Source organism: Copadichromis virginalis, linkage group LG15, assembly GCF_057382275.1.
Source record: "Copadichromis virginalis isolate Kocher_CV1m ecotype Utaka linkage group LG15, C_Virginalis_male_GT1.1, whole genome shotgun sequence".
In the NCBI taxonomy this organism is placed as follows: Eukaryota; Metazoa; Chordata; class Actinopteri; order Cichliformes; family Cichlidae; genus Copadichromis; species Copadichromis virginalis.
In genome coordinates, this window is record NC_140632.1 from 27,820,166 (window position 1) to 27,843,503 (window position 23,338).

The 23,338-nt window shown below is 44.6% G+C and overlaps 2 protein-coding genes across 9 annotated transcripts in view; one reads left to right on the forward strand and one right to left on the reverse strand.

Moving 5' to 3' along the window:
- The first annotated feature begins 1,334 nt into the window (after positions 1-1,334).
- LOC146692657 (protein Z-dependent protease inhibitor-like) lies at positions 1,335-12,417 on the forward strand. Of its 4 annotated transcripts, none has more exons than XM_085432826.1 (6): positions 1,335-1,368; positions 6,986-7,072; positions 7,143-7,424; positions 7,741-8,014; positions 8,166-8,313; positions 9,502-12,417. In XM_085432826.1, exons 1-6 carry the CDS (start codon positions 1,350-1,352, stop codon positions 9,682-9,684), a joined length of 993 nt encoding a protein of 330 aa, XP_085288952.1. In that variant the 5' UTR covers positions 1,335-1,349; the 3' UTR covers positions 9,685-12,417. The 4 variants fall into 4 exon arrangements, with proteins under 4 accessions (XP_085288952.1, XP_085288951.1, XP_085288950.1 ...); XM_085432825.1 differs by having other exon boundaries at positions 1,344-1,368; positions 6,781-7,072; XM_085432824.1 differs by lacking the exon at positions 1,335-1,368 and adding an exon at positions 1,414-1,576 and having other exon boundaries at positions 6,748-7,072.
- Positions 12,418-12,647: 230 nt separating this feature from the next.
- Positions 12,648-23,338, reverse strand: part of ppp4r4 (protein phosphatase 4, regulatory subunit 4) — a 30,915-nt gene continuing 20,224 nt past the window's right edge. For 3 of the 5 annotated variants that reach the window (XM_085432818.1, XM_085432820.1, XM_085432822.1), the window contains exons 10-25: positions 21,027-21,169; positions 20,818-20,937; positions 20,597-20,674; positions 20,372-20,455; positions 20,136-20,309; positions 19,925-20,030; positions 19,670-19,817; positions 19,445-19,589; positions 19,299-19,337; positions 19,138-19,209; positions 18,999-19,062; positions 18,848-18,925; positions 18,693-18,783; positions 14,667-14,728; positions 14,194-14,584; positions 12,648-13,582 (exon numbers count right to left, since the gene is read on the reverse strand). In XM_085432818.1, coding sequence (XP_085288944.1) covers positions 13,537-13,582; positions 14,194-14,584; positions 14,667-14,728; positions 18,693-18,783; positions 18,848-18,925; positions 18,999-19,062; positions 19,138-19,209; positions 19,299-19,337; positions 19,445-19,589; positions 19,670-19,817; positions 19,925-20,030; positions 20,136-20,309; positions 20,372-20,455; positions 20,597-20,674; positions 20,818-20,937; positions 21,027-21,169 — 1,841 coding nt within the window. In that variant the 3' untranslated portion in view covers positions 12,648-13,536. The remainder of the gene's footprint in view (positions 13,583-14,193; positions 14,585-14,666; positions 14,729-18,692; positions 18,784-18,847; positions 18,926-18,998; positions 19,063-19,137; positions 19,210-19,298; positions 19,338-19,444; positions 19,590-19,669; positions 19,818-19,924; positions 20,031-20,135; positions 20,310-20,371; positions 20,456-20,596; positions 20,675-20,817; positions 20,938-21,026; positions 21,170-23,338) is intronic. The other 2 variants (XM_085432819.1, XM_085432821.1) reach the window with 2 other exon arrangements.

Genomic DNA, 23,338 nt, shown 5'->3' on the forward strand with positions numbered 1-23,338 from the left:
ACCCTTTTCGTGCCAGCTGTGGCAGGCGTGCACAGGGTTGCCGACCCCTGGTATAAGGTCTCAAAGGGATTGTTACTTAATTGATCCAAACATTTCATTCATTTTGTAGTTTGAAAACCAAAACCGTCAGACTATTGCCTCGCACGGATCTTTGTTGCAGCCTATCCTCTAGCTCGGCTAATGTCGCCATCCTTTTACTGCGCCTGCAGTTTCACTGCCATAACAACAGGAAACCAACCCAATCTTTCAACATAAAAGAAGCAAGAGAGTATCCCGGTGTTGTGGCAAAAAGTGGATTGCCTGCCAAAAACTGATTTCCAATGTTTGCGTGTGTTTTTTTATTTTTTATGTGTAATATCGTTACGTTGCTAAAAAGTCTTTGGTGAACAGGTATTACAAAGTGGTTATATATAAAATTAAAAAATTACCTGTTTCTCAAGTATCATTGTGACTGTGTTATTGCACTTACATTATAATCAATCAGCTCCCTTTTGTCCACTTACAATATATTTACAGAACTATTTTTGCATTTGTTGCAATTTCAGCTGTCCTCTTGGTCAGATTACTCTTAAAAGATATTTTTAAAGTCAATATTTTTTTTTAAACTGCAAACATAAAGGATACATAAATCTCACTGCCAAAAACTGATTGCGGCTTCTACCTTGTTACAGGAATGTTGTTTGTTGCTCAAGATGACGTGATATCATTCATGAGGGATACATTTGATATATGTTTCACATATTATACACTAACAAGAAGGCAGTTTTTGGCAGACAATCACCGGTGTGGATGGTACAGCCACATTTAGAAAAATAAAAAGCCATTATTGGTCATTTTAAGAAATAGCAGTGGTAATGTGCAGATTACAGCTGTTGTTTCAGGACAAAGTGCCGCTGTGTTAGCGAGGACGTACTTTCCGTTGTAGTAATAAAGGAAACAATTTGTCTTTGGAATCATAAACACAGGGCGGAAATCAGAATGAGGACGATGAAGCAAGCTTCGTCTGATCAGAAGGAAAACACAAATGTAGAAGATAGGATTTGTGCAAAACGAAATGTCTGGTAATGGAGATATGCGAGGTTATCGATGGTTACACCCTCGTGCATGAACGAGGATGGATGATGTATCACTGAGGGACTGATCGCTTTGTTTCACTGACACGAGGAGGGGACAGCAACGTGTTATCTCCACATTCCATATATTGTTCTCATACCCTGTCGTATGATGGTGTTTTGTGATTCACTGAGTGAAAAATTCCACTCTGTCATCTTCTCCAGGTAAGGGGCACAGTCTGTTACCATGGTAACTGACGCTTTCCGGAAGAGAAAAACTTGCGTTTCTAGAACGTGATGAACACCACAAAGCGGGGTGAGATCCTTTATGACCGATCAGCTGATCTTATTGAGTTTAAAAAATAGTTTGGTTTGACGTAATATAAAGTTTCGGCTTTTATTTTGAAATGGGCGTGTCGTACTCTGAGCTGTAGTTTCCGGTGAGGGTCGGAATGGGAGCTGGTCGGTGATGCACATCGCGTGAAGCTTCAGATCGAAAATCAGAGATTGAACATCAGCTGCAGGTCAGACCCAGCGTGTTTGTTTCCTGTCGGTTGTTTGCTGTTGTTTACAGCGGTAGACTCGATCATCAGTAAGATTTGTGATTGATTTTCTTCCTGTTGTCAGCTAATCAGCGATCGATCAGTGATCGAGAATTAATTCACATTAAAAGTCTGATCAGGAAATGGAAACAAAAACAAATGACGTCACGAGATGTTAAGGGCGTGGCCCTATGGACCGATGACGTGGTCGATCACCTGTTCATGTGATTATTGTGATGTCGTGTTTACCTCACAGGTAAGGCCCCGGGCCCTATTTCAGGAAGCCGGTTTAGTGCAAACTCTGAGTAAGTATACCCTGAGTTAACGAAAACTCTGGGTTTTCGGTTTCACAAAGCGAGTTTAGATTAATTCTGAGTGAGTTACTATGACGACACACTCCGTGAAGCTGACCTGCCCCCTAGCAGGTTTACTTCAACTAACCCTGACGTTCTCCGCCTCTTTGTCAGAAACCTGACTGCAGGAAGTGTCAGACATGGCCTGCCCTTTCCTTGAAGAGCCAGTAGATGTTGAAGCCCAAATTCTCCGCAGAGCTCTCCGCCGGGAGAGAGTGATTAGAGCGCGTTTGGACATTTTATCATTTCCTGATGATTTCCTGTGTGAACGTTACCGTTTTTCAGCACAATCTATAATTTATTTGAATAACATCCTCAGGCCTAATATTGCTCATGTGACACATCGCGGACATTCTCTCAGTTCTGTACATATTATTTGTATTGCACTTCGTTTTTTTGCAAACGGGAGCTTTCTGTATAATATTGGTGACGCTGAGCACGTTTCCAAGGCTACCGTCTGTCGGGCAGTCAGGAATGTTACAGTTGCACTGAAACGTCTCCTGTACTCGTTTGTGGTGTTCCCCGGTCATAGACCCACAAGATTTATCAAAGAAGGATTCCACAAAATTGCAGGTATCAGGATGAACAAAACTTAATTCATGATGTGGTGATACTTGAACTACTACTTAAATTTTACATTTATTCTCACGGTTCCCAGGCGTGATTGGCTGTATAGATGGCACTCACATTCCAATCAGGAGCAATGTGAACAGGAAGTCTTTCCACAGCATTAATGTACAGGTACATGGTTCCCTGTAGCATTTCAAACTAACAAATTATGTCATTATAGTAATGGATGCTAATTTGTGTTCTCTGCACTGTGAAGATCATATGTGATGCTGCCAACATTATCACAAATGTGGAAGCCAACTGCTCAGCCTCTGTGAGTGGTGGTGGTGGAGGACCCCCACCTGTTTTTCGGGCCTCCGCTTTTTTTCTAGTGGCTATAATGGGTCACATTTGAGCATACAGAGTAAGCAAATATGTACTTGTAATGTGCTCAGATAATTTCAATAAGTGCTTACAGAAAGAAAATTAGCCTCTAACTGCAATTGATTTACATAGGACAAACAGACCAAGCACTATGGCTCATAATACAATTACACCTTACCTGTTTGGACTATATTTTTATATTTCATTTTTACTTGCTGCCAGGAACGTTTGGGGCCTGTTGGGTTGCACCTGTGCTCACATCACATCACAAAATAAAATGTATAAAATAAAAAATAAAATAAAATGTAATAAAATAACGTGTTAAATGGGTGTAAATCCCTAGATCAATGTTTAAATTAACACTCACGCATTGACTCTGTCGGCTATACTTTGCCATGCATGCTCCCTTTCTTTTGCAGCTGAGGCTGTGTTACTTTTTTTCCGCAAAATTTGCATGTTATCGGCATATGCTGCCATCAGAATTTCGGCCTCAAGCGCTGTAAGATACATTGACCGCGCCTTCTTTCCCTCCGTCTCCATGGTGACTCGCTTAATCTGTGCTCCACTGATCAGGGCTTTATGTATCCTCGTGCGCTCGCTTAATTTGGGGTTAAAGCAACTCTGCGTTGATTGAACTAATTGTTATCAGCCTTTCTGAAACCGAATATTCCGAGTTGGACAGTTCAGGGTTACTCAACCCTGAGTATCGTTTTTAACTCTGAGTTTTCTAAACCTGCTTTCTGAAATAGGGCCCAGGGGTCCGTTCTTCGTACCTCGCTAAGTAAGTTAGCTGGATTTGATTGTTGACGATTTCGCGTGACCTTGGATCGTTCGGTTCTCCGAAGCTCATCCGGGACTTGCTGTCATAGCAACAGATCCGTAAGCGTAAACCTGCTTGGGAGCAGGCTTACTTTATGTAAACTGGATTAGATCGCGGCCACTCAGGTATGTCCGCTTCATTTATACGAAAGCAACAGCGATATTTTACCACTGTTTGTCCATAAATAAATATTATCAATGTAACTAAAGATAATGCAGCACTTGATTCTTTTATTGATTTCATACAGATACATACAGGTCATTTCCTTAAAAAAGGGAAATGTACTATTAATCATTCTATTTCATGTATTTGATTATTTCAGATGTAATTCATATTTTAGAGTTGTAATTGTAAGTTACTTCATGTAAGCAAGATGAGAGACCACGGCTATAAAAGCGAAGGTGGATTTGGGAAGTCTGTCGCAGCCACCCATTGCGGAAGGTGCAAGATTGATAAGGAGAGTTTTCAGAATTCAGCGTATATTGCGGGATAGACAGGATCCTTTAGCTCAGCGCGACAGTGTGCTCATAGAGAGATATCGATTTTCCTGTGAGGGTATTATTTACTTAACCAACTGGTTGACGAGGGGGTGCAGGACCACCACCTGTCTTTTTTTGCTCTGCCCTTTTCCTGGTTGCTGTTATAAACAAACAAACAGATTATTTCAGGGTCTCTTTTCAAGAGACTAAAAGCAATATAAGTGATAAATATTACCATGCTGTAGAATATTCTTATATTTCACTTTTACTTGTTCCCATGTTCTAGTGGGTCCTGTTGTGGCTCTAATGTGATAGAGGATATAATGTAATATAATATAATATGATATAATGTAATATAATATAATAAATGTACCCTACCGCCTACTGGTGTTGGCCAGAGGGGCCGATGGCGCGATATGGCAGCCTGGCTTCTGTCAGTCTGCCCCAGGGCAGCTGTGGCTACAACCGTAGCTGCCTCCACCAGTGTGTGAATGTGAGGGGGAATGAATAGTGGCATTGTAAAGCGCTTTGGGTGCCTTGAAAAGCGCTATATAAATCCAATCCATTATTATTATTATTATTAAATTACTTACGAGTTTAATTTGTCAGCAACTTTCTGCCAGCCTTGCTTTTGCAGCCTTTGCAGTGTTCCCTTGCATTTTAATTAAACTCTGAAACTCCTGAAATCCCTCAATCAAGAGTTCTTGCTCTGCTGCCGAAAAATACTGAGCGCGCTCCTTCGACATTTTCGCTGACCAATCAAAGGGTTGCCAATCAATGTTTCTACTATCGATGCGTAGCCCCTGTTAAGCCACCCAGTGATCTCACATTACTTCATCCAGCTATACTAATCGTCAACAACAGGTGTGTTCGGAGAACCGGGATAGCGAGGTCAAAGTAGGCGCGATGATTTGATCTTGGATGTAGTAAGCGAGGTACGAAGAACGGACCCCAGGTATACAGTGGGGCAAAAAAGTATTTAGTCAGCCACCGATTGTGCAAGTTCCCCCACCTAAAATGATGACAGAGGTCAGTAATTTGCACCAGAGGTACACTTCAACTGTGAGAGACAGAATGTGAAAAAAAATCCATGAATCCACATGGTAGGATTTGTAAAGAATTTATTCGTAAATCAGGGTGGAAAATAAGTATTTGGTCAATAACAAAAATACAACTCAATACTTTGTAACATAACCTTTGTTGGCAATAACAGAGGTCAAATGTTTACTATAGGTCTTTACCAGGTTTTTACACACAGTAGCTGGTATTTTGGCCCATTCCTCCATGCAGATCTTCTCGAGAGCAGTGATGTTTTGGGGCTGTCGCCGAGCAACACGGACTTTCAACTCCCGCCACAGATTCTCTATGGGGTTGAGGTCTGGAGACTGGCTAGGCCACTCCAGGACTTTCAAATGCTTCTTACGGAGCCACTCCTTTGTTGCCCGGGCGGTGTGTTTTGGATCATTGTCATGTTGGAAGACCCAGCCTCGTTTCATCTTCAAAGTTCTCACTGATGGAAGGAGGTTTTGGCTCAAAATCTCACGATACATGGCCCCATTCATTCTGTCCTTAACACGGATCAGTCGTCCTGTCCCCTTGGCAGAAAAACAGCCCCATAGCATGATGTTTCCACCCCAATGCTTCACAGTAGGTATGGTGTTCTTGGGATGCAACTCAGTATTCTTCTTCCTCCAAACACGACGAGTTGAGTTTATACCAAAAAGTTCTACTTTGGTTTCATCTGACCACATGACATTCTCCCAATCCTCTGCTGTATCATCCATGTGCTCTCTGGCAAACTTCAGACGGGCCTGGACATGCACTGGCTTCAGCAGCGGAACACGTCTGGCACTGCGGGATTTGATTCCCTGCCGTTGTAGTGTGTTACTGATGGTGACCTTTGTTACTTTGGTCCCAGCTCTCTGCAGGTCATTCACCAGGTCCCCCCGTGTGGTTCTGGGATCTTTGCTCACCGTTCTCATGATCATTTTGACCCCACGGGATGAGATCTTGCGTGGAGCCCCAGATCGAGGGAGATTATCAGTGGTCTTGTATGTCTTCCATTTTCTGATGATTGCTCCCACAGTTGATTTTTTCACACCAAGCTGCTTGCCTATTGTAGATTCACTCTTCCCAGTGTGGTGCAGGTCTACAATACTTTTCCTGGTGTCCTTCGAAAGCTCTTTGGTCTTGGCCATGGCGGAGTTTGGAGTCTGACTGTTTGAGGCTGTGGACAGGTGTCTTTTATACAGATGATGAGTTCAAACAGGTACCATTCATACAGGTAACGAGTGGGGGACAGAAAAGCTTCTTACAGAAGACGTTACAGGTCTGTGAGAGCCAGAGATTTTCCTTGTTTGAGGTGACCAAATACTTATTTTCCACCCTAATTTACGAATAAATTCTTTACAAATCCTACCATGTGGATTCATGGATTTTTTTTTCACATTCTGTCTCTCACAGTTGAAGTGTACCTCTGGTGCAAATTACTGACCTCTGTCATCATTTTAAGTGGGGGAACTTGCACAATCGGTGGCTGACTAAATACTTTTTTGCCCCACTGTACAGCACAGGTTCAGGCTTTGTTTATCTAACACGCAGGACGCCATGACTCACCCGGGCCCCATCTCATTGGTCAGCATTGTCCTCGTACTCCTGCTAAGCCCCGCCTCCTCAGAGACCAGTGCTCTGCAGGACCTGATCAGCAGGAACGCGGACTTTGGCGCCCGTCTGTACCGAGTACTCGCCGCCCGCACTGACGAGAACGTCCTACTGTGTCCGTTCACTTTGTCTGCTGCTCTGACAGTGCTGCTGAGTGCCACCAACGGACAGACCCGCGAGCAGTTGCAGGCGGGACTTACGCTGACCAGGCTGGACGCTCAGACACTCCCAGGTGGGTTTAAGGTCAAGGGTCACCAGATTCTGGTTGTGGTTCAGGTTCTAAGTGGTGCTCCTGTGCTCAGATGTGTTTCAGACTCTGAGGAACGCCATTCCGACAGTCTCTCTGCAGCAGGGTGCGGCCATCTTCCCCTCTCAGAGTGTCCAAGTGGCCTCGTCCTACCTGAACCTGGTTCAGACCAAGCTCGGAGGCACAGTTCAGGGTGTGGACTACACAAATGCTTATGAAGCCATCAACACCATCAACCAGTGGGCGCTGGAGCAGACTGTAGACCAGGTCCAGGATTTCATTTCCGAAGTGGACCATCAGACCCAGCTGCTGCTCGCCGCCGTTACAGCCTACAGAGGTATGTATCATCTGCCAGAGGGCAGGACTTAGAGTGTTGAAGCAGTCCTGCGAGGCTCCACAACTCCACCTCCTCAGTCTTTGAACTAAGGTGTGACAGCTCTTTTGATTGTCCTGTGTTCTTGATCCACGCTCTGCCGGTATGCCGATAGCATGGAGTCCGCATCAACATGCTTAAAATCTCCACACCAATTAAAGTGTCAGGACGTTAATACCGTAGGTCACTAACAGTCCTGTGCATGACTCCTCTGCTGGACGTCAGAAGAACTGCAGCTTGTCTCAATAATATGTTCAAATAAAGTTTCTGTGTGTTTCAGCAAGCTTCACTCCGCCCTTTAATGCGTCGTCCACTCAGGACGAGCGGTTCTATGTGGATAGCTATCATGTCGTCATGGTTCCGATGATGTTTAGGGCCGATAAGTACTTGCTGGCGTACGATGCTGCGGTGAAGGCTGGCGTGCTGAAGCTGCCGATGAGAGACGGTGCAGCCATGTTGGCCGTGCTTCCCGATGAAGGTGTGGACGTCACCGCCGTGGAGGAGGAAGTTACGGCTGATAAGATCCAGGCCTGGATCCGCCAGCTGAAGAAGACGTGAGGCCCTCTTCCTTTCCTTTCCTTTCCTTTCCTTTCCTTTCCTTTCCTTTCCTTCCTTCCTTCCTTCCTCCCTCCCTCCTATACTGTTCTTCCTCCCACTGGCTTCTTAATTAAAACCAGGAAATAAATGTTCTTCTTTTGTAAATAGGAAATTGGAGGTACAGTTTCCTCGCTTTTCATTGGACCGTTCATACTCACTTAAGGATGCACTGCAGACTCTTGACATCACCCAGGTGTTTCAGGATGACGCTGACCTCAGCAACATGGGTGGAGCTGAAGGGTCCAAACTTAAACAGGTGAGTGTCTGCCACATTAAGAGCTGTTTGGATATGAGGCATCTCCACCTGGAGGGGGTTGTGATGTCATCACAACCACCTGGAGGGGGGTTGTGATGACATCAAAGGGCAGAGTTCAGAATAAATTCTCTTTATGGTTAAACCTGTAATTCCAGGTGTTGGAGCTATTTATTCTTTATTTTTATTATTTTTGAAATTTGTTAAAGCTTGTTGTTGGTTTACTCATATTTTCGGGTTGTTTGCTAGTTTAATTTGTAGGTTAATACTTCTTTTTCTTTTTTTGTTGTTATTGTTTATCTTGTTAAGTCAGGTAGGAAGAACTCTAGGACCATTTTCTGTAAGTAAAAGGACTGGTATAGGACCAGCATGCACTGGGGTGGGCCTATGGTTTTTACCAGTTTTTCCTTCCCACTGTTGCCAAAGTGGCATCATATGACTGTTGGATTTTTCTCTGTATGTATTATTGTAGGGTCTACATTACAATATAAAGCACCTTGAGGCAACCGTTGCTGAGATTTGGCGCTGTATAAATAAAAAAACAAAAAAACAAAAAACAAGAGCCTGGAGCATCTAACATCCAGCCAAAAGGGGTAAAAAGTTGCCGGTCAATCACTTTTTATGTGATCACAAGCGTCCCCTGGGTCATCATCCTTTCTGAAACATAGGACTGAGCCCTGAACTGTGGTCAGAGGTCAGGAAGCCCTTTTCACCACCAAATTTCATAAAGGACTAGAAACCTTTTTGCCCTCAGTTATCTCCTTCAAGTTGCCATTACAGAGAATACAGGTTTAAGTCATTTCAGTGTTCGCTTCACTTTTCAGACCCAGACATTACGTCCATATTTTAGAGTGTCCATGGTCACAGAGATTTGATCACCTGATGATGACATCTGTGTTGATTTATTCAGGAAAGGTTTAAATCAGGGGTGTCGAACTCCAGGCCTCGCGTGCCGGTGTCCTGCAGGTTTTGAATCGCACCCTGGGTTAACACACCTGAATCAAATGATTAGTTCATTACCAGGCCTCTGGAGAACTTCGAGAAATGCTGAGGAGTCATTTAGCCCTTTAAATCAGCTGTGTTGGATCAAGGACACATCTAAAACCTCCAGGACACCGGCACTCGAGGCCTGGAGGTGCCTAACCCTGGTTTAAATAATCGAGATTCTGCTGTGGTTTCTTCTCCACTCAGGTGTATCATACGTCCGTCATCTCCGTTGAAGAGAGCAGCAGTGACACCAGCGCCGGAAATGCAGTGTTCTCCTCACCTCCTCCTCGACTGACATTCAACAGACCCTTCATCTTCATCATCTACCATCAAAGCACCAGTGGCCTGATGTTCATTGGCCGAGTCAACGACCCCACCTGCAAATAAATGGGCCCAAACACCAACCCAAGCCTCCCCGGCGGCAAACAGTCACCCCCCCCCCCGTCCCATCTTCTAATGATGTCCTGTGACAAATATTAGCTAGATATATAACAGCGATTTACATTATTAATTCTGTTAGCGTCCCATTAGCGGCTTGTCTGTAACATTCTCTCTGACATCTGACTGTAACATCTTTATCATTATCAATAAGAGCACAGTCACACTAGGAAAAACAATGGTTGGAGATCACGGTGTGACCGTATGCAGTCACCTTGTGATCTCTGTGAAGCTTTGAGATGGTCACTTTGAAGACAGAAAGTAGTTATTAGAGGAACCACTCCTACTCAGCTGCTGTCTTCAGGCCAACATTGGTGGATTAAGATGTGATAAAGGGTTGATCAATTAGTAAGAAGATTTTCATATTTTGGAGTTCTGTATCCACAGTAAGAAAGCGTTGCTATGAGGGCATCTCTAAAGAATTACTAGGTAAATGGTTCTAGAGCTGCTTTAATGGACCCATAAAGAAGAACAGACACACTCCTGAATGAAAGAATCAACACCCGTGGTCCATGGTGATGTGATACAGAGTTGAGTCATTTTCATTTTATTCCCTCAGACTCTGAAAGATTGCCTTTGATCTCAGTGAATGGAGCAAGACTCCTTCCCAAGTTCACAGTTGAGGCAGGAATGCAGAAGAAAAATCCTTCATCAAAGCGGTCTGTTTTCTTAAGAATCTACTGAGTATAAATTTTTATCACTTCTTTCTTTAAACTGGCCGCATTTTCTGTTGTTGCAGTTTGACACATACATGGCACAGCTGGATTTAGTTCTTGTGTGGTAAACATTTGTCTTGTATTTGGAGAATGCGTAAGTCTTTGCACGCATTAATTGAACCCATTTAACATATTGTGACGTTCAAACATTAATATGGCCACATTAATAGCTGCATGTTGGCAGAGATACATTTTGCATTATGGCCTATTGAGGGAAGTAAAAGAAGGAAATATGAATGTAGCTCTGTGTGTGCGCACACGTTTTTGTTGTGTACTGATCTCTGTGAAGAATAAAGACTTTTAAAGCCACTCTGCTCTAAAAGGCAATAGGACCTTGCATCCACAGTGTGTTGGGATTCTCCTTCTTCCTCTCCTTGATGCTCCATCAAGTTCAGTTTTGCTCAGTTTAAGTCAAATCCCAGTATTTGTCTTGATGCATGCTCAATCATCTAGTTAAGGAAATCCCCAAAAAGTTGATTCTGTTCATCTGGACGTTTTCAGTGGGAGAAACGTTTCGTCATCATAAGGTGACTTCTTCAGTCTCAGCTGACTGCAGGTTTCCAACCTTATAAACAGTACATTTGCACAATAACTGAAACTAGCCCACTGAATTTCTCTCTGTGAATGGTACTCATGGCTATTGATCAATAGTGGTTGACCAATGGTCATGACAAGTTGCATATAATTGATCAAGGAACTGACCTCGCAGCCCATTATTCAGTGGGCTGGTTTTAGTCATTGTGCAAATGTACTGTTAGGTTTTGTATTGTTGATTGTCATTTATGCTTAGAAATATCTACTTATATATGCTTAGAGTTTTATAATTAGTTGTAGATTGGTAGAGGTTTGATCCTTGATAGTCTGCAAACTTTGTGTGCATTAGAGAGCACTCTGGGAGCATGGGAGAGGTCGTACCTTGTCTTATTGTTTTATGGTAGGATAAACGTATCTATACCTGTTTTAGGCTAAGTGCCTTTTGTTTAGATGAACTGCTGGACTTCCAGACCAGCAGGTTTAGGGAAGTCATTTATGGGGTCACACTCTGACCCCACACACACACACACTTACACAACACACAGGTAACGTACTCTTTGTTTGTATGTAGACGTCATATGTTAAATATGTTAATGAACCTATGTATATTCATGTAACCTCAATAAAAGAGCAGTGTTACGGGGGAGTGGACGAGAGCAACTGGGGTCAAGCGAAGGAACGGCGTTTGTCCGGTTCTCTCCCGTGCACGAGAAACATGAAGAACTTTGCCTACTTCGTGTCTTGCTTGCTGTGTAATTATATTGTCTTCAACGTTCCAGCGAATAGGTTTGTAGCTTGAACCTATCATGTACTGTTTATAAGGTTGGAAACCTGCAGTGACTTGAGACTGAAGAAGTCACCTGATGATGACAAAACGTTTCTCACTGAAAACGTCCAGACGAACAGAATCAACTTTTTCAGAAGTCCCAGTATCACTGTGGAGCAGGGATATGTTAGGGTTAACGCTCAAAGTGAGTACTGAGTAAAGTGCGACAGGACAGAGCCAAAGTTTTAAGGCTGAGTAATTTATCCATGTTGGCAATCTGTCTGTGTTTATAAGTTAGATGATTGAGTGATAGGTTGCCGGATTACTTACAATCAGCCCCAGACGTGAAAAGAATTCAGTGCAGTCATTGGCTGATTTCTCCTGGTCACATGAAGGTTACTCTCCTGTTTTTTCCTCTAGTGTGACTGAGGCCATAGTTTCACAGAGAATATAGATAATATTCATCAGTAATTTCAGTAAGTTAGCTCTGATATTTTATTTTTGTTTGTTTTAACTGTTGTTTTTTTTAAATTCTTTTCCACTTTTGAAACTTCTATGTGAAACTCTGATGTAGACCTCTCCATCAGCTGCACATTGTGTTTACAGCTGATTAGCATGTTGTGTATCCTGTGCTGTTGCATTTATATTAAACCTATTTAACGTGAATCCTCCGCAGTACTGATGTGTTCATAGGTGCTCACCTGTGGAAGAAGTATTCTCAACCTCCGCTGATGTACAAATATCAAGTAAAAGTACTGCATTACATGTAGGGTTTTTCAGTCCTGGTTTGTTCACCGTGACTGGTGATTGATTATGTATGACTTTGTTAGATAACCAGTAAGGAAACGTGTTAATGCTGCAGGTGGAGTGGGATTGATATTCACTTTTTTCTGATCTTTGGATCATATGAACTTTTATTGAAATGACACTATGAGAGAAGCTCAGAGAAAAAAGTCACAGGACAGCAGCTGAAACCTTTTACCCAGGGGTGTCAAACTTAAATGAGCTGTGTGCCACTCCTGGCACTGTCGTCTCATTGGAGGGCCACTTTAATGTTCAAGTAGTACAAAACAAACAAACAAGAAAACACCCACAAATATTTCCTAATATGTAGTGTTTGTTTGTTTGGTTTTTAAAAAAAATTCAAATATTGTATATTGACAAGACAATTTTTTTCTCTCTCTCTTAACTAACGGAAGCCTTTCATTGAATGACCAAATAAACATGTTGGTCCTCTCTTTCTGGCTAGACATGTGGCAGCACTTCTGCTATCATTTTGTTCATATTTAACAGAATAAAAATGCAGTGTACACATTAGTTTTTGACTCTCACTGAACTAACACAGCCAATCCCTCAGCATGTTTGTACTCTGGTCACATTGCCTTGCTGTCCATTTTTGGCTTTTTAAAGAACTTGTTTTAACATTGCACTCAACAACAAACAAATCCTCCCTAACAAAAAAAGTAACTTCACAGATCAAACTGCATTATATTTCTTCACATTAACATAGGGAGCCCCCCCCCCCGGGCCACGAGTTTGAGACCCCTGCTTTAACCAATAAGAACACAGCAACAATTTGTGGGTGGACTCTTTTACTGAATCAATCAGGTGGCAGGATGAGATCATCAGTCTACACAGTTCTCAATAGATACAGGTAGAATCAGACTCCCCTGTCTCTGATGAGGTCCTGATGTATTCTGGGTAATGTCCTGAAGCTGAATGGAAACTCTTTTCTGAATGCTGACTGGCTAATGGCCTAGTGGAGGTATGATGATGTCATCATCTTCAGTCTCGTCCCGATTGGACGCTGAAAGAGTTCGACTTCCTGTTTCTGCAAAATATGAGAAAATGAAACCAGATCAGACTTCTTACTCAGTAGCCCTGAGATCAGCTGATCAAAGGTCAATCAATAATCAATAACTTTATTGCTTTGCGTTCATCTGTATGGGCAAAGAAAACCGCCATCATGGTGGTTAGAAAATAAAAGGTGGGGCCTCCTAAGGAGCTGAATTCTGGATCATGGTGAAGGATTTATGTTTAAACTTTAAACAGGAGTGTAATGGGAAAAGATAATAAAGTGTAGATAAAAAATAAACTGTGGATCAAACAGTTTACGATGTGGTTCTTATCTCATGGTAATTCTGTGGTGTCCACAGATGGCTGTTTCTGTCCTCTAATAGATTGACTACTGAAAACTTTGGACAGTCACCGAAGTTTAAACCATTGTTTAATATTTGCAAAGATTTAAACATCAGTAGAAATTTGCCCTTACATTAACTGTCCTTACATTAACTGTATGGAGGAAGAAATAAATAACAGAGCTCTCTGAAAGTTATCCTCAATGATCCTCAAAACTGTTTGGTCCCAAAGCACCTGAACTCACTTTTTCTAATTCCATGTTGTGGAACAGGACCCAGGTTTATGCTAGAACAAAGAACTTACATGGATAGCTTCCTGGACTGGCCTTCCTTCATGCCGCACCCCCGATCCATTGTTTTACTGCGCTGATCCAAGGTACTGGTCCTGTGGTCTCTCTGCTCTAGAGTACTAGTCCTGTGGTCTCGCTGATCCAAGGTACTGGTTCTGTGGTCTCTCTGGTCCAATGTACTGGTTCTGTGATCCATTATATTGTTCCTGTGATCCATGTTAACTGTCCTGTAGTCAAGTGTATTAGGCCTGTGGTCTCTCTGCTCTAGATTACTGGTCCTGTGGTCTCTCTGGTCCAGCGTACTGGCCCTGTCCAGGAGACTAGTGGTGTTGCTACGGATCAGGACTGGCATGGAGGAGGCAGACTGGGCTCCCATGCTGAAGTGAGCTGTCCTTAAAGAGTCATCTGTAAGAGACATGAAAACAGTAAAGACACTCATATAGAGACTGACTTTGAAGTCGATCAGGCCTGAGTGTCAGTAAGCTACCTTTACTGGTCAACATGGAGGCCTTCCCAGATGCAGATCCACTGCTCAGCTCTTTGACCTTCCTGAAACACACAATTGATAAATCAACTAGAATATAATGGACTTCTGGAACCTGACGCCAACACACACCCATTCTCAAACCGATGGATGCATCAGAGTCAGGTTGGATTTTGGTGTCTTTACAGAAGATACATAAACATTACTGTTTTGAAAATGTGAAGCTGGGTGTGCTAGCTAGCAAAGTGTGGAGTAAGGTCTTTCTCAGAGCTTGTTTAGAGTTAAAAAAAAAAGTTTCTAATTAAAAGAGCTAATTTTATACGAACCAACCTAAAAAATTTCCAACACACACAAACACGCTAACAAGATACATGTTCATCTGTGGATTAATCAGTGCCATAGAATTATAAGTCTTTACAGTCCAAATTAATGAAAATACAGTCCAAATCAAAAGTTTAAGACCACTTAAAAATGGCATAAAATCGCATTTTGCATTGTTGGATCTTAACAAGGTTCTAAGTAGAGCTTTAACATGCAACAAGAAGAAATGGGAGTGAGACAAAACATTCTTTGAACATGCAATTTATTGAAAACAACGCCTAAACTGAAACAGGCTGTTACAGCTGATCAAAAGTTTAAGACCACACCTGCAAAGAACCCCGTAAACCCCCCAAAACAGAAATCAAATTCCAAACATGAACTCAGTAATGAGTAGCTTCACCGTTATTGCTGTTCATTTCAAATATTCGTATTCGTTGCGGCATGCTTGATGCAAGAGTTTCCATGAGGTGTCTGGGACCATTCTCCAAGGGGTGAAGATGGCCACATGAAGGGCATCTACTGTCTGGAACTGTTTTCCATTTTTGTTAAGTACCCTTACCATCCGTCCTGAAAGGTTCTCAATTGGATTTAGATCAGGGGAACACACATGATAGATGTTATTTTACTGGAAGAAGTACCTTGTCCTGTGGACATTGTGTACTATAGCATTGTCTTGTTGAAAAATACCGATTGTTAGTACACAGACGAGTGTTCTCAGTCATGAAGGATGCTCTCTGCAACATCTGGACATAGCCAATGGCCGTTTGACGCTCCTGCACCTCCTGAAGCTCCATTGTTCCACTGAAGGAAAAAGCACCCCAGACCATTATGGCGCCCCCTCCACTGTGGCATGTAGAAAACATCGCAGGTGAGATCTGCTTGTCATGCCAGTAATGTTGGACACCATCAGGACCATCAAGGTTAAATTTTTTCTCATCAGAGAATAAAACTTTCTTCCACCTTTCAATGTCCCATGTTTGGTGCTCTCTTGCAAAGTCCAAATGGTCAGTTCTGTAGCGTTCAAGGAGACGAGGCCTTTGAAGACATTTTTTGTTTTTGAAGCCCATTAGTCTCAGATGTCATCTGATGATTATGGGGCTGCAGTCGGCACCAGTAACGCCTTAATTTGGGTCAAGGATCTTCCAGTGTCTTGACGGACAGCCAATTGGATCCTCCAGCTCAGTGCTAGTGAAATTTATTTGGATTTTCCACTTGACTCTTCCGCTCCATAAATCTCAGGATCATTTAAGAAATTCCAAATGACCGTCTTACTGCATCCCACCTCAGCAGTGATGGCGAGCAGCAAGAGACCCTGCTTATGCAGTTCAACAACATGACCACGTTCAAAAAGGGAAAGTTTCTTTGCCTTTGCCATCAGAATGTCATGACAGTGTGACCTCCTGACAGAAAATGACAATGAATCCACATTTTTGGCCTTTTAAAGGCATGTGGTCCTAAACTTTTGATCAGCTGTAAAACAGCCCATTTCAGTTTAAGCATTGTTCTCAATAAATTTAATGCTCAAAAAATTGTTTTGTCTCACTCCCATTTCTTCTTGTTGCATGTTGAAGCTCTACATGGAACCTTGTTAAGCTCCAGCCATACATAATATGAGTTTTTGCCATTTTTCAAGTGGTTTTAAACGTTTGATCAGGATTGTATGAAGCAGGGACCCTGACATTACACACAGGATACTGAGATGGTGCCTACTGCTACCCCTGATAAGGTACCTGTTGAATATCATTTAGATAAGAAGGTATCGGGTCCGCGAGATCTTCAACGCACACCTCCGGCAGAGCTTCAACAGCATTCCAAGGGAGACTGGGGACATTGAGTCCGAATGGACCATGTTCAGCGTCTCCATTGCCGAAGCTGCTGCATTGAGCTGCGGCCGCAAGGTGGTTGGTGACTGCTGTGGTGGTGATCCCCGAACCAAATGGTGGACACCAGAGGTGAAGGTATCGACAGGCCAAGCGGAATGCGGCACGGGCAGTGGCTGAAGCAAAAATTCGGGTGTGGGAGGAGTTCGGAGAGGCCATGGAAAAAGACTTTCGGACTGCCTTGAAGAGATTCTGGCAAACCGTCAGGCGTCTCAGGAGGGGAAAGCGGTGCTCTACCTGCACTGTGTATAGTGCTGGCGGAGCGCTGCTGACATCGACTGAGAAATTTGTCAGGCGGTGGAAGGAATTGGGATTGGGGCTGCGGCTGCAGTGATGCGGACACTGCACCCGCCCGTCGTGGTGAAGAGGGAGCTGAGTGTAAATGCGAAGCTCTCAATTTACCGGTCGATCTACGTCCCTACCCTCACCTATGGCCACGAGCTGTAACTGAAAGAACAAGATCGCGAATACAAGCGGCAGAAGTGAGCTTCCTCCGAAGGGTGGATGGCCTCCCTTAGAAATAGGATGAGAAGTTCGGCCATCCGGGAGGGGTTCAGAGTAGAGCAGCTGCTGCTCCACATCGAAAGGAGCCAGCTGAGGTGGTTCGGGCATTCGACAAGGATGCCTCCTGGGCGCCTCTTGGGTGAGGTGTTCCGGGCATGTCCCACCGGGAGGAGGCCCCGGGGCAGACCCAGGACATGCTGGAGAGATTATATCTCTCGGCTGGCCTGGGAACGCCTTGGTGTTCCCCCGGATAAGCTGGAGGAGGTGGCTGGGGAGAGGGAGGTCTGGGCCTCTCTGCTTAGGCTGCTGCCCCCGTGACCCGGCCTCGGATAAAGCGGATGAAGATGGATGGATGGATGGTATTGGGTCTTTAAGATAAGATGGAGCATGATTATTCAAGACTTTTATGTGTTAAGTAAGGATTTTAAGCTTGATTCTGGAAGCCAGTGAAGGGAAGCCAATACAGGAGAAATATGCTCTCTCTTTCTAGTCCCTATCAGTACTCTTGCATTTGGATTAACTGAAGGCTTTTCATGGAATTTTTAGGACATCCTGATAATAATGAATTACAGTAGTCCAGCCTTGAAGTAAGTAAATATTTCAAATTTTAGAAATATTACACAAATGGAAGAAAGCAGTCCTAAATATTTGTTTAATATGTAAATTGAAGGACATATCCTGGTTAAAAATAACTCCAAGGTCCTCACAGTGTTACTGGAGGCCAAGGTAATGCCATCCATTGTGTATCTGTTGCCATAAGGATAATGTTTATATAATTTTTTGTCAATGTCATAGCTGTAATTGCAAGTGGAATCTGTTACTTTTTTTTTCATTTAGTTGAAATGGTGCTGATTTTATTTTGAAGGTCAAGCTTGCCTAAACAATTATTGCACTGCTCGTGTGTGAGAGTGGGTATAAGCTACCGGTAAGCAAGTAGGAAGCAGGAGCGTGCAATGTGCTGGGTAAAAGCTTTAACTAAAAAAGTGGACAATTGTAAAGAAACTTCAGAAGAATGGCAACCAGTTCATTTTGCGACATGCAGCCAACGAGGCATTATTAGCATGATCTTTTTTTTACTGTAATAAATGTTATTTTACATGTGGTCTTATTTTGTATTAATGGTCTTTACTTTGTCAATATTATATATAATATTCACAGTTGGTCACAGATGAGATCTTTGTATAGCAGAATTCAAACCTCAGGCTAGACTCAGAATGACCTTTGTATCAGCCTTGTTAATACAGAGACACACATTTTTTCTGTGCTGCAGAAGGTTTACATGTATGTAATTAAGGGTGAGGGTGGAGGAAGTTGATGTTCTTACAGAGATCTGTCTGAGGTCACAGGTTTAGATGTTGTCGGCTGACTGGTGAGGGACCGACTCCGTGACAGCTTTGCCTTTCTCATCTCTTTACCTGCACAGAGAGGAGATCATCATCACCGTCATCACCATCATTAACATCATCATCATCGTCTCACCATAGGAGGATGAGGCGCCTGCAGATGAGGACACAGACATGGACTTGGTGGCAGATAGACTGGTCTTGCTGTCTCTTCCTGTCAAAGAAACATGGTTTACAGACTGAACTGCAGGTCTAAATTTCTGCTGAGACTGCCCCCCCCAGCTCACTTTTTCTCTCCGGGTGTTTGTCAGAGTTCAGTTTTCCTTCATTCTGCTGCCTCTCCAGCTGTTCCTGACAACACAAAGACATTTTTATAACAAAGCAAGGCAGCTCAGGCTGTAGTCTAGTAGCAGGTCTCAGACTCACCATCTCCAGCAACAGCGTCTCCTCCTTCTCCTTCTTCTGGTCCAACAAGTCCCTCTCCTGCCTCTTATGAAACTGTCCACAGACACAAGACATGAAGGAGGTTAGAGGTCAGTAGTAAACCTGTATTCTCATTTCAGCTCCATGTTAAAGCAACTTCTTACAGGTTCTGAGAGGTCTAGTTTGTCCAGTTCCAAGACTGTCTGGAAAAGACGATGGAAACATTGATCACCTTCATCAACAACACAGTCAGAATCTGAAGTCTGCAGACCTGAATATCTGGAATAGTCTGGACTCTGGTAGGCGTTACCTTGCGAATCATGGCCACCACATCTTTGTCTTTCTCTTTGCAAAGCAGCTTCTGGACGCAGAAGTCAAGTTTCTGTAGCAGCTGTTTGTCAGCTGGCAGACGAAGCGAAGAACGCAACCTGGGCAGCAACTGGCACAGCTTGTACCTGAGAGCCAGAAAGGTGTGTTTAGTAGGATGTCGGACAGATTTGCCAATGTCTCATTGGACGAAATGAGTATGATGTACCTGACATTGGCAACTGGGTCATGGACTAGCTCCAGTGCTGGAATCAGGAAATGTTTGTTGAAGTATTTTCTGGAGAAAATCTCTGTGGCAGTTTCACAAACATCTAGGAACCTCAGACGATGCCAGTAGCTGCGTCCCTGAGCCAGATCTGAGATTATCAGATTGTCAGCATTTACATGTTAGCTGCATTCCTATTGATGTTCTGCTGTTCAAATATCAGAGTAAAAGTGCCAGAAGAACCAGAAATGTTCTGACCTTGTATGAGTCGCCCCATCATCTCCTGACGCTGCTCCTGTTTGCGGTTGTAGCGCAGGAATGTGCAGAATGTGCGAGCTGCCGCCTTCTGTACCGGCAACACTTTCTGCAACCAAAACAGCAGCGTTATTGTCACAGGTTCACCTGTGGGATACTATGGGATATTGTATGTAGCATGCTGTGACGTGGTGTGGCATGTGGCAGTGCTCACATTGGTGGTGAGGATAATGAAGATGCGAGGTGAGAAGCTCTGGTGTAGCAGCTCTCCAGGAAGCAGTCTTGCCAGGCAGCTATAACGTTGTAGCAGCTTCTCGTGAAGCCGCCAACGTAAGGAACGTCCAATCTTCTGTTCAGCTAACAGTAGTCCTGCCATCAGATCTGGGAACTTGATTAAAGGAAGCAATGAGAGATAAACTAAAGTGAAAATGAAAATTTTTATTTTCTCACCTTATTGTCCAACGTCTGGTTCTCTCCTCGTGACAGAACTGCCTCCAAAGTTTCTTCTACATGAGTCATCAGAGCATCCAGCACCTCAAGAGAAAATCCAACATAACACTTTATTCAAATAAAACCTGATGTATGATTTTCTAAACTGTGACATCACAGAAAGTTATTGGCATTTGGCCCTAAATCCTGATTGATGAAACAGTGATAGTGGGCATTGCCGCTCACCTCCAGTGCATCATCCTGAAGCAGACACAGAAGTTCTTTGTGGACCAGCTGGACTTTTGAACCAAGCAACTTGACCACCTGACAGCAAGGTGGGAAAGGAAGCAGTCAATCAGAGTGAGGCAATCATTTAGCAATTTTATTTGATCATTTATGTCTTTCTTTCTCAGCCAAAAGGCCCAATCCCTGAGGATAGACCATCTGGAATCAGGCCTGGATCTCACCTGGTGGAAACTGGCTGCTGCGCTGCGCCGGACACAGACCTCTGGGTCACTACAAAGACTAGAGAAAGAAGGGTACAGCTCCGATAGGAAATGAGCTGTGTCTGCAAAAACCACCATAGCCTGCATGGAGAGAAGAGGAAGTGACCCCACCACCTAAAGAGCTGACGAACTGTGAGTGTTTGTCTGTGGGTTTGTGTGCACATGTGTACCGGCAGGTTGTAGCAGCAGTTGCAGCGGATAAGCGTGGATTCGTTGTTGCTATCAGTCTGGTTTCCATCAGTCTGCAGTCCAGTGGTACACATCTCCTTAAATGTCTGCAGTAAATGACTCTTCTGCTCATCTAACAGTGAGCCTGAAACACGATCATCAAACAGTATGATCCACAGAAGTGATCTAAAACAGAGTGTTTCAGATCACTTCTGTGGATCACAACAGACTGCTCTTTTCAAGCACTCCTTCCAGGTTCCTGTCCCTCAGCAGGCAGTGTTCAGATATTCTGCAGTGCTGGTGTTCTATAGGGGCAAGGCTTTCACACCGGGTGTCACGGTCTGGCTGGGGCAGACTGTATGTGTTGCAGAGGAGGACTCAAACGCAGACCAAAACGTGGTGTGGATTAACAAAACAAGCCGTTTATTGAGGTTAGCAACGAGGGTACAAAATAATAGGGCATCGGTGAAAACTAAACAATAACCTAAACTGGGTGAACTAATAACAAAACATGAAAAACCTTAACCATAGTGAACTGACATGGGTACCTGGAGATGAGACATGGATGAGCAGACGACCTGACAATGGCATGAAGAAAACAAAAGGCTTAAATACAGACATGAGGTGATCAGGGGAAGTGGCGACACATGGGGGAAAACAGCTGACAGACATAAACCTAATGACAGGACCAGGAGAGGAAAGCTAAATACAATAAACAAAGAACACATGACATTGTCAGAATAAAACAGGAAATACTAAAACATGACAACACAACTTAACAGACCTAATATGTGATGAATAAATACAAAACCCCAAAACATAGAAAACCCAGGAACAATAACTGCCTAAACTAAAGGCAGATAGGAAATAACACAAACTAAATCACATAACAAAATGAGACAAATACAAACATGAACTCAGAGCGCTGGGTCAGAGACCCAGCCTGTGACAGAGCCCCCCCCCTCAAGGGCGGATTCCAGACGCCCAAAACCTCGAAAAACAAAACCAAAAACAACCCACCAAGGGCGGGCGGTGGGGTCCAGGACGGAGGGCCAGAAACAAGGCCAAAAAAACCAAAATGTCCATCAAAATCACAGGAGCACAGGGAACAGTTCATGACTCCTCAGGGGGCCGACCCGGAGGGTGACGGTCCAGAAAATCATAGTTCATGTGATCAGGGGGCCGGCCCGGAGGCCGACGGCACAGAAGTCCATGGTCGAACAGTTCCGGGGGCCGTCCGTGCGGACGGCAATGGTGGCGACATGGAAACCGTTCAGGGGGCCGACCGTGCGGACGGCAACGGCGTAGAAACAGTTCAGGTGGCCGACCGTGTGGACGGCAACGGCGTAGAAACAGTTCAGGTGGCCGACCTCGACGGCGGTGACGTCCAGCAGGTGGCCGAAGATTCCCAGGTGCAGAGCGAGGCTTGGGCGGCGGCATAACAGCCGTAGGACCAGGCGACGCTGAAGCAGAAGCCGAGGAAGACTCGGATGAGGCCGAACCAGGCGAGGCAGAAGCTGAGGCCGGACCAGGTGAGGCAGAAGCAGGAGCAGAGGCCGAAGCCGGACCAGGCGTAGATGAAGACTCTGACGAAGCCGGACCAGGCGTAGATGAAGACTCTGACAAAGCCGCACCAGGCGAAGATGAAGACTCTGACGAAGCCGCACCAGGCGAAGATGAAGACTCTGACGAAGCCGCACCAGGCGAAGACGAAGGCTCTGATGAAGCCGCAGCAGGCGAAGCACAGGCTGGAGCTGCAGCAGGCGAAGCACAGGCTGGAGCTGCAGCAGGCGAAACAGAAGCAGAATCTGAAGGTGGCTGGACGGGCTCCTCGGGCCCCCCAGCTGACGTGGCTTGAGGCTGGACGGGCTCCTCGGGCCCTCCAGCTGACGTGGCTTGAGGCTGGTGCGGTTCTCCTGAACCCCCAGCTGACGTGGCATGAGGCTGGTGCGGTTCTGCTGAACCCCCAGCTGACGAGGCATGAGGCTGGACGGGCTCCTCGGGCCCTCCAGCTGACGAGGCATGAGGCTGGACGGGCTCCTTGGGCCCTCCAGCAGACGAGGCATGAGGCTGGACGGGCTCCTCGGGCCCTCCAGCAGACGAGGCATGAGGCTGGACAGGCTCCTCGGGCCCTCCAGCTGACGTGGCATGAGGCTGGATGGGCTCCTCGGGCCCTCCAGCAGACGAAACTTGAAGCCGGCTGGGTTCACCCGAACCCCCAGCAGACGAAACTTGAAGCTGGCTGGGTTCTCCTGAACCTCCAGCAGACGAAGCATGAAGCTGGCTGGGTTCTCCTGAACCTCCAGCAAACGAA